We start from the raw sequence: 10442 nt of genomic DNA on the forward strand, positions 1-10442 counted from the left end.
GAGCACAGGAAGAGAGGTTTTAAGGAACCAAAAGCACCTTGAGTGTTATGCCTTTTTACAAATATCCTATATAAATAAAAGGCCAGCCACCATAAGCATAATGACTGGAATGACCAGAGACCAAACCACCACGGCCCCTGCCAAGCTGGCTCCCAAGCAAGTGGTTAGGGGTGATCAGGCAGGCAGGCAGAGTGGTTAGGTGTGATCAGGCAGGCAGACCAGCGGTTAGGGGTGATCAGGTAAGCAGGCAAGTGGTTAGGGGCGAACAGGTAGGCAGGCCAGCGGTTAGGGGCAATCAGGTAGGCAGATGGCCCCTCACAGGGCTGGTTTGCGGCCAGCCAGCGATCACTCCGCAGAGAGAGGCCCAGGCCAGCCAAGCCATTGCACCCCATGCCTGTCACCTGCAGAGAGAGGCCACCGGTGGCAGGGGAGTTGGGGGCAGCGCTGCACAGATGGCAAGCAGTGGCAGCAATGGGGGTGGGGCCAACTGCCTGCAGCTGGGAGAAGGAAAGCCCAGATAAGCCCTGATCTCAGGCCAGGCCTAGGGACCCTACCCGAGGGGCCCTGGATTGTGAGAGGGTGCAGGCCAGGCTGAGGGACCCCGCCCCAAGTGCACAAATTTTTGTGCACCACGCCTCTAGTGTATAAATAAAGTTATGGAAGGGCTATTTCTATCCTCGTTATTATATGTTTGCAAAGACTCACTCCCCCCCAAATGATGCAATAATCTAAACCAAACAGATCATGTTTGACAATATCACATGCTCTAAGATCTAAGATTTAGGGATTAAAAATTATGCTATCATATATAGATATATAAACACAGGGTTTTAATCCTTAAATGTATCACCACTGTAATGATTTGAGAAATGTAGTCTCATCCCATTACATCCAACTTACCACTGAAATTCTGGTTTTAAAGTAAAAAAAACCAAGGCTCTTCCTGGCAACTATAACAAAGAAAAACCAGCCGTGAGTGACTGAGGGGAAAAAGGAATTGCTGAGATGAAACTATCACTGTAACTCGCAGCAAATGTCAGTGCTATCCTTATCTTATACCTGTGATTCTGGAAGCTTTCATTGCTGCTCTCTGAGCCTTGTTCCTGTAACCACATCTAAATGTTTTCTTCCCTCTCCAGTTCTGCCGGTCATGCTCTAGATGTGAAATTGCCTGATTGTTTGGGTGGGGAAGGCAGACAAGCCGGAGGAGGAAGGGGCAGAAATGTAATGGGATACTTCCAGTTCACTTTCTTCTAAGAACAAACACTATCTACAAGTGTACTATCCAGAGCTTTTGTGTATGTCACAAAATTTTTCCAGCTTCTCTTTTATTTCAGCCAAAATATTCTGCCCCTAGAACTGAATTAGAATAAAAGAACAAATTCACTAAAAGGGAGCATGCCCAGTCTAACAGGTCACAAGATGGATATAAAACATTAAGTCAGGGTATATGAAAAATGAGGAAAAAGCCCTGGCCAGTTTGGCTCAGTGGACAGAGCGCCAGCCTGCGGACTGAAGGATCCCGGGTCAATTCTGGTCAAGGGCACAAGCCCAGGTTGTGGGCTCAATTCCCAGCACGGGGTGTGCAGGAGGCAGCCAATCAATGATTCTCTCTCATCATTGGTATTTCCATCTCTCTCTCCCTCTCCCTTCCTCTCTGAAATCAATAAAAATATATTTTTAAAAAATGAGGAAAAAGATAAAATATACATATTAGAAGCTAGGGTGAATGGCAAGTACAAATAAAAGGTATACATCTACATTCTAAAGTTTTGGAATGTTTCCCAGTGTAGGGGGGGAAAAAAAGCAGCTATCCATATCCACTACTCAGGAGTGTTGTATGTTGTATCTGTTGTTCCATGATGATTTGTTGTTCCTAAATGTGTATTTTTAAAAACAGGTTTCTAATTGTAATTTGTGTGATATAATTTTACTTAATTATAATTCTACTAGAGGCCCAGTGCACAAAATTTGTGCATGGGGTGGGGGGGGGGTGTCCCTCAGCCAAGCCTGCACCCTCTCCAATCTGGGACCCCTTTCACAATCCAGGACTGCTGGCTCCCAACCGCTCGCCTGCCTGCCTGATTGCCTCTAACCACTTCTGCCTGCCAGCCTGATCAACACCTAACTGCTCTCCTGTAGGCCCGATTGCCCCTAAATGCCCTCCCCTGCCAGCCTGGTCACCCCTAACTGTCCTCCCCTGCAAGCCTGGTCACCCCCAACTGCCCTCCCCTGCAGACCTGGTCACCCCTAACTGCCCTCCCCTGCAGCCTGGTCACCCCAACTGCCCTCCCCTGCAGCCTGGTCAGCCCAACTGCCCTCCCCTGCTGCCCAGTCACCCCTAACTGCCCTCCCCTGCAGGCCTGATCACCCCTAACTGCCCTCCCCTGTAGGCCTGATCGCCCCCAGCTGCCCTCCCTTGCAGGCCTGGTCCCTCCCAACTGCCCTCCCCTGCCAGCCATCTTGTGGCAGCCATCTTGTGTCCACATGGGGGCAATTCATCTTTGACCACATGGGGGTGGCCATCTTGTGTGTTGGAGTGACAGTCAATTTGCATATTACTCTTTTGTTATATAGGATGCTAAACAATTGGCTTTATATTTTCAACCAATAGCCAATAGTTCAACAATTTATTATAAAATTATGGATAGATAAATGTAGTGATGTGTTTTTAAGGTGATAGCAGTGACTAGAGAAAGTCTAAATTACCCCATGCTGATGGTACACTGTTAGGAAATACCTTAATAATATTTATTTAAATTGTATTACATTAATATTGGTATAGGATGTCAATTAAAGGCTGACTGTACTCTGCCTGGGTCAGACACCAGCAGAATAGTCTATGCCAGTGGTCGGCAAACTGCGGCTCGCGAGCCACATGTGGCTCTTTGGCCCCTTGAGTTTTTAGCAAAGGCCATCTTAGGAGTACCCTAATTAAGTTAATAACAATGTACCTACCTATATAGTTTAAGTTTAAAAAATTTGGCTCTCAAAAGAAATTTCAATCATTGTACTGTTGATATTTAGCTCTATTGACTAATGAGTTTGCCGACCACTGGTCTATGCTATTCTGGGCACTGTGTTTTCAAAGAGGCAGCCATGAAATAAGACTATTTCTAAGAGCAGAGTGGGAAGAATGGTAAAGAATCTGAAAAACATGTCACTGAAGGAAGCATTGAAGAAACTAGGAAATGTTTCAGTTGACAAGCAGCTCAAGATGAGTTCTTTAACAACTCAAGGATCATCATTTGAAAGAAGATTAGATTTACTCTATATAACTTCAGAATACAAACCTGTATCCAATGGGTGGAAGAGATTTGACAAACAGCAAATAATCATTTAGTAGTGAAATCTACTCGGAATTAGTCATGGGGTTAGGGAGGATGGGGAATACAAAGATAAATACAGTTCTCGCCTTCCAGGAGAACTATAAAATCTAAAACCAGGTGGATCTTGATAAGGCTTCCAAGTTCTATAGAAGATCAATTCTGATCAGTGAAATCTAGAAAGGCTTTTGGGAGGAAGTGGAGTGAGGGTTATATTTTGAGAAATGAGAAGTAGAGATTAATTGGGGGAAAGGCCCTTTCAGAAAGACAGGGAGGAGCTTGAGCAATGACAGAAAAATGGAAAGTAAAAATCTACTTGAGCAATAGTGAAGAGCTGATGATGGTTCAAGTAGAACCGGCAGGTTATGGAGTATAAAATGACATAACCAGGAAAAAACAGAGGGATTACAGTGGAGAGGGACCACAAGGTTGCACTTTCTTCTGGACAGCCACAAAGATTTTTTAAGCAGAGGAGGGATAATGTTGATCATCATCTTTGGAGGAGAACTTTGGGGTGGTCTGGAAAAATAACTAAAGAGAGCCATTGTGAAGGCAACTCTCCAACATCCAAAAGCCTTCCATTGGGCCCCCCCGGAATTATCTTCTCATCATCTGTCTTTTCTCAGATTGTTCCCTTCATCTTCTCCAATAAAAGCCTGTTGTTCCCGGAGGTCATTGCTTCCCTGTGGGATTTTCTGCTAAAGGCCTGACACCAATGGATCTGGAGAAGGTATCTTCCTTGAGTCTCTTTTAGTATTTAGGTATAATAGGCATATTATTAGCTTCAGCTGTACATAATAACAATTTGATATTTGTGTATATTGAGAAATAATCACCACAATAAATCTAGTTAGTATCCGTCACCATACAGAGTTACAATTTCTTTTTCTTATGATGAGGACTTAGAATATTTCCTTGAGTCTTAATGCCACTCCAGACCATTGTTCTTCCTTCTTCCCTAAACACCCCCAGCTTTAAATTTCAGGTTGTTATATTTTATCACCTTCTATCCCTCATGACTGCATTCACCTGCTGCCTCCCGGGTCATGCTCCGTCATTTCTTTATGAGGTTAACTCCTGGCTTATTATCACTCTCCCCAAAACTATTCAATTCTTGACAATTTCAATACCTATATAGACAATCCTTTCTAAACCCTGGCCTCTCAGTCCTGAGAATTCTTTCCTCCAATGATCGTGCCTTATTATAGTCACTCATTTCATATCCTAGTCTAGACTCGCTTATTGCTAATAACAGCACCCTCCTCCATAACATTAGTGTCATGCATGCCCTCTCTTATCACTTCCTCTTATCTTTCCAGCTCTTCCTCCCATTACCCTACCTCAACACCCTTTCAACCCTCTCCGACCTCCAACCAATTGATTCTATCAGCTTTCCACTGTTCCTCACCCCCTAGATATCTTGGCTTCCCTTTTTACAAAGCTTAAATCACATAATCAATTGTTATAATCATTCCCTCTCATGCACCTGTGAATCCCAATCACTCTTTTCCTAATTCTTTGGCAAAATGCAGCCCTGACTAAATCTAACCACCCATCTATTCTATGTCTTCACTCATGTAGCTAAACAAGATTAAAGCAAAACACAACCATGGTAACCCCTCCTACTTTAATCATAACCATAAATCTACAACAGCCCTTGAATGTGACTGGCAATCATATTTCTTGTTTAACATACCATCATATCATCATACCATACAGCTTCCTCTCTCTCTCCTTGGCTACAGTCTCATTCTCAGCCATGACCTTGCTTTCCACATTACAAATAAAACGGACAGTGGGAAAAGAACTTCTTAGATCCTCATCACACTGCCAATATACACATACTGTCCCTTCCCATCTGTTATCACAAATAAACTATTCATGATTGTATTGTGCTCTGCTCCCATCTCTCTCACCGACGCCCACATCGTGAATTCTCCCCTCTTTCCAACATCATGAATTATCTACTAAACAGTTGCTATTTTGAAAAGAAACTCTCCCGTAACCTTATTTCTCCTCCAGCTGCTTCCCTATTTCTTCTCCCTTTCACAGCAAACTGCTCAAAAAAGTTGTCTGTATTTAGAGTATCCAATTCATACCCTTCCATGCTCCTTTAAATCTACTTTAATCAGGATTTCATACCCACCACTTCACCAAAACTGCTCTTATTAAAATCGCCATTGATCTTCACTTTACTAAAATGAATGGCTAATTCTTAGTGTTGGACTTACTTGACTTGCAGCAATATTTAACCTAGATAATCACCACTCCTCTCTTCTTGATAAGCTTTCTTTACTTATCTTTCAAGACACATAATTTCTGGCTTCTTTTCATCCTTGCTGAGCATTCTGTCTTGGTCTTCTTTGCTGCAAATTCATGTTCTCTTTTACCTTTACTATTGGAGTGCCCCAGATTTCAGCTCTTAATCCCCCCATCCCCATCTTTACTTCTTTCTTTTGTCATCTCTTTTCATCTCAGTGTTTCAAAGACCATTTATATGTCAACAACAGTCAATTTTATATCTCCCTCCAAGACCAATCACTCAAACTCAGGACATGTTTATCCCACCACATACATGATCTTGCCAGTTTTTAATATTATCAGGTTCACAATCAGACTTCTGATCTTGGCCCTACTTCTGACTTAAAACCCACCAAATTTGTTTCTCCTACAGCCTTCTCCATTGGATATCAATCAAATATATTCAGATAAAAAACCTTGGAGTCATCCTTAGGAATCCTTTCTCTCTTACCCCACATTCAGTCCATTGGAAAATCCTGTTACCCATCTTTGAAATACTTCCAAAATCCAAATCCTCACCACCACTTCTGCACCACCACCCTACTCCCACCCCCAATGATGAGAGCTACCATCATCTCTTGACTAGATTGTTATGGTGTCCTCCTATGTGACCTTTCTCCTTTCACCCTCTCTATCTATATAGTCTATTCTCAAATAGTAGCCAAAGTGATCCTGGTAAAATATAAGTCAGATCATAGGATTCTTTTTCTCCAAACTCTGTAAGTGCTCTGATTTCACACAGGATTCAAAGTCCTTACCGTGGACTAGAAGACCCTGCCCAATCTGTTCTCATTGGCCTCTCTAGGCTGATGTTTGCCCCTCACTTCAGGCTCAGGGCCTCTGTGCTGATCCTCAAACTTCTAGACTTATCACTATCCTAGGGCCTATCCACTGACTAGCCCTCTGCTGTAATGAACTTGCCCATTTACATGGTTCTCTTGGCTCCTTCTAGTCTTTTTTTTTTTTTAATCCTCACCTGAGAATATGTTTTTTATTGGTTTTTAGAGAGAAAGGAAGGGAGAGAGAGAAGCATTGATGTAAGAAAGAAACATCAATTAGTTGCCTTCTACATGTGCCCCAACTGGGGATTGAAACCACAACCTAGGTATGTTCCCTGACCAGGAATCAAACCCATAACCTTTTGGTGTATGGGAGGACACTCCAACAACTGAACCACCTAGCCAGGGTGCTCCTTCTAGTCTCCACCTAGCCAGGGTGCTCCTTCTAGCCTTTGATTGCACATCTCCTCCACGAAGTGGCCTACCCTGACCACCTTATTTAAAATTTCAATATGCAATCCTACTACTTGATTCCCCTACTTTTTCTTTTACCCATAATACTTATTCTCTTCCTAAACACTATATAATTTATCTATTAGATTCTCTGAGGTCAGGGACCTTTGTTTATTTCATTGCTGTATCACAAGTACTTGAAGGATAGGCCTTCAACAAGTATTTGTTGAAAGAAAGGCAGGTAGAACAATTTAGAAAACTACTATAATTTGTCAGGGATAACCCAATAAAGCTGGAAAAATTTGTTTATAAAAAAAGCTATTGTAATAATCTGAAAAACAGCTGATGATGGTTCAGTTCAGTCCTACCCTACTCATATTTATTGGAGATACAATATATATAATCCAGACTTCCCACCCTTGAAAACCTTATGGTAGAGAGATAGGTAATTTTAAAAATGTTAAAATTTAATGTGGCACAACCAAGGCATCCTAGAGAGAGCAGCATGAGCAAAGGTTGGGAGACATGAAATTGTACCAGGTGTTTGAAGAGCTGAACACAAGGCAGTCTGATTAGATGTCTGATTAATCTGATTAATGGTCTAGTTGATGTGCCAACTTGTCTAGACTATAGTCCCCAGTTACTCAATGAACACTAGGTATTGCTGTGATGTGATAGAAATCCGTAATGAGTTGAAATTAAGTTAGGAAGATTATCCAAGAGAATGTGAACAGAACTGATCCAATCATCTGAAAGGCCTTGAAAGCAGAGCTGAGGCCTCCCTGAAAAAGAAGAAATTCCACCTGTGGACAGCAGGTTCATCTGCACCCAGGAGTTCCAGTCTGCCCTTCCTGACAGCCTGCTCTATGGATTTCAGACTTGCCTTGACAGAACTTGCAATCATGAAAGCCAATTCCTTGTAATAAATCTCTAGTATGTATCTTTCATTGGTTCTGATTTTCTGGTTGAACCCTGACACATACACCAGCGTATAAAGTTTAAGGCAGAAGTAGGCAAAAGTGAACGATGAGAAGCAGTAGGGGCTAAATCATGAAGGACACTTGTTTTCAATATACTAAGAGGTTTAAACTTTACCCTGTGAACAGCAGGACAAGCAAGGTGAATGACATGATCAGGGTTGAGATGAACTATTATGGATTTGGTGTAAAGGACCTACTGGGATGGGATGCAAGAAGAAGAGAGAGATGATGAAGATGGGAAAACCGGGCAAGTTGTATGCCAAAGAACTAAGAAAGAACCAAGAAAGAAGACTGTTGTGGGAGCCAGAGAACATGGTTTTGGGAAGGAGTGGTGGTCCATTCTGGTCTGGTGCATCAGAAGAGTCTGTCACTTGGCATGCTGGGCCAATAAGAGGTCACTAAGGGACTCAAGAAAAGATGCGGAGGGGCTAGAAACCAGGTAGTGGTAGGTTGAAGAGTGGCTGGGGAGGAATAGAGAAGAGGAAATGGTGTAGATTATTCTTTGAGATGTTTGGCTTAGAAAGGAAAAGGGAAACTTCAAGAGAGATGGTTAATGAAAGAGAAAGTGGCAAATGAATATGATAGGAATGGGAGAGCTTAAGCCTATTTAATAACCTGAGGAGAAAGAACCAGCAGTAAGGGAGGAAGAAAAAGAGAGAATAAGAGGACACATTCTTCTGAGCAAGGCTCAAGAGAGGAGGGGTGGCCAAGGGCACAGGTGAAGGCTTATTCAAGATCATTGGGAGGACCCTCATCTCCTAAAAATGTAGGAAAGGTGGGAAGGATGGGAGTAAAGAGGGATACATTTGGAGATGGAGAGTAAGGAATCTAGAGGGAGGGAGGGAGGGAGGGAGGGAGGGAGGGAGGGAGGGAGGGAGGGAGGGAGGGAGCGAGGGAGGGAGGGAAGGAGGGAAGGAGGGAGGGAGGGAGGGAGGAAGGGAGGGAGGGAGAGGGGGAGAGGGAGGGAGGGAGGGAGGAGAGAGAGAGAGAGAGAGAGAGAGAGAGAGAGAGAGAGAGAGAGAGAGAGAGAGAGAGAGAGGCATGACATGGCTAGAGATGGAGGCTTGGCTTTATTTGGGGCTGGGTGGCCACCTGCCCAGACATTACACAGAAGAATCAGATGGACAGTAAAGTTGCCTTGTTCACTGATGTTTCCTCAGCATCCAAAACAATGCCTGGCATACAGCAGGCATTCAATAAATTGGTTGAATGAATGAATGAATACCTAAATGAGCTTCTCATTCAAACAAACAAAACCTTTTTTTAAAATTATTTGCTTTGATATTGACTCGTTTTAACATTTTTACTTGTTAAAATGCTTCCAAGAGCCTTGAAACATAATATAATCCCAATCTTCTGCCCTATTCTTAGGAGGTTATAGGCAAGTCAAACCAGATATCTTGGGCTCCAACATGGGCATTTTCAGGTTGATCTTTTCCCCGGCCTGTCCTAGAATAAATTATGAAGAAAATGGCCAAATCCTCTTTTGTTTTAGTATACAATACGCTTTTTTGAACTAAGCAAGTTTATTCACTTAGATCTTCATTTAGATTCTACCACTGTCGGCAGAATGTAGCCTTCACCTTTCTGACACATCAAGCTCTCTCTCTACTCTTACTTGTCTTGTGACATTTACCAGCGATTGAAGTGAAAAAAGGGACAGACACAAGATTCTTTTAAAAAGCAAACTTAACTGGAATTATGGCATAATTCAATAATGAAAATATAACACAGGCTTTTTGATTACTACTAACATGGGTCCCTGCTGCACTTTCCCCATGCCTTACCTGGGTGGAAGCCTTTGGTTTTCCCATTAGTGATTCCAGAAGAGCTTGCCTCCATTTTTATTGACCTCCTACTTGGTGGGAGTGAAGAATGCCTGACCACGGGCAGGCGACGGGACCTTGGGTGGCTTGCCACACTTCGCCGTTGATGGATTTGCAAACGCTTTTCAGCCCCATGAATAGATAAACTTAAACCTGGAATGAGAAATAGTACCATTATGTTGACTAAGTCAGTTCAGAAAGGCTAAAATGCCACATTATTTTCTGGCATGAAATCCAGAGAGCGATAACAACTGAGTTTCAAATTCTTAAGTGATGCTAGAATTGTGATACCAACTGATTTTCGCACTAACAATATTTATTGAACACCGTTTCTTTCAAAAGTGGACAACCTCAGATATCATGACAAGAGTTTTATGAATAGGGATAATCAATTTACATATTACCAATAGTCCAGTGAAGTCAAATATTAAAATGCTTTCCCAAATCCTGGAGAATATGCACATATTTGGCATGCTGCTGTCAGGGGCTATCAGTAGTAAGAAGTGTTGTTGAGATATCTGGAATTTCAATAAAAATCAAAGAACCTTCTCCAGGGGATTCGTGTAGAGGCCAGAGTTTAAGACTAAATTCAGATTTACACTTCTGATAATCTTAGAATTATGTGTATTTCTAGAGCTATTTTATTTGGAAAAAAATTCAAACATATCCAAAGCAAAAATAACACTATAATGAACCCTATGAACCCACTACCCAGCTTTAATAAATATGAAAATTTTTCTATAAAGTTGAAAAAGAAAAGGATTTTTTCCAATCTTT

General features: G+C 42.3%; 1 protein-coding gene across 1 annotated transcript in view; it reads right to left on the bottom strand.

Annotated features, from left to right (window-relative positions):
• Window positions 1-9696, bottom strand: part of ANO4 (anoctamin 4) — a 166306-nt gene extending 156610 nt beyond the window's left edge. Inside the window, exon 1 of the mRNA XM_079773483.1 lies at window positions 9627-9696. Within this exon, the coding sequence (XP_079629609.1) occupies window positions 9627-9681 (55 nt within the window). The 5' untranslated portion in view covers window positions 9682-9696. The remainder of the gene's footprint in view (window positions 1-9626) is intronic.
• Window positions 9697-10442: the final 746 nt, after the last annotated feature.

Source organism: Cnephaeus nilssonii (genome assembly GCF_951640355.1).
Source record: "Cnephaeus nilssonii genome assembly, chromosome: 6".
In the NCBI taxonomy this organism is placed as follows: domain Eukaryota; kingdom Metazoa; phylum Chordata; class Mammalia; order Chiroptera; family Vespertilionidae; genus Cnephaeus; species Cnephaeus nilssonii.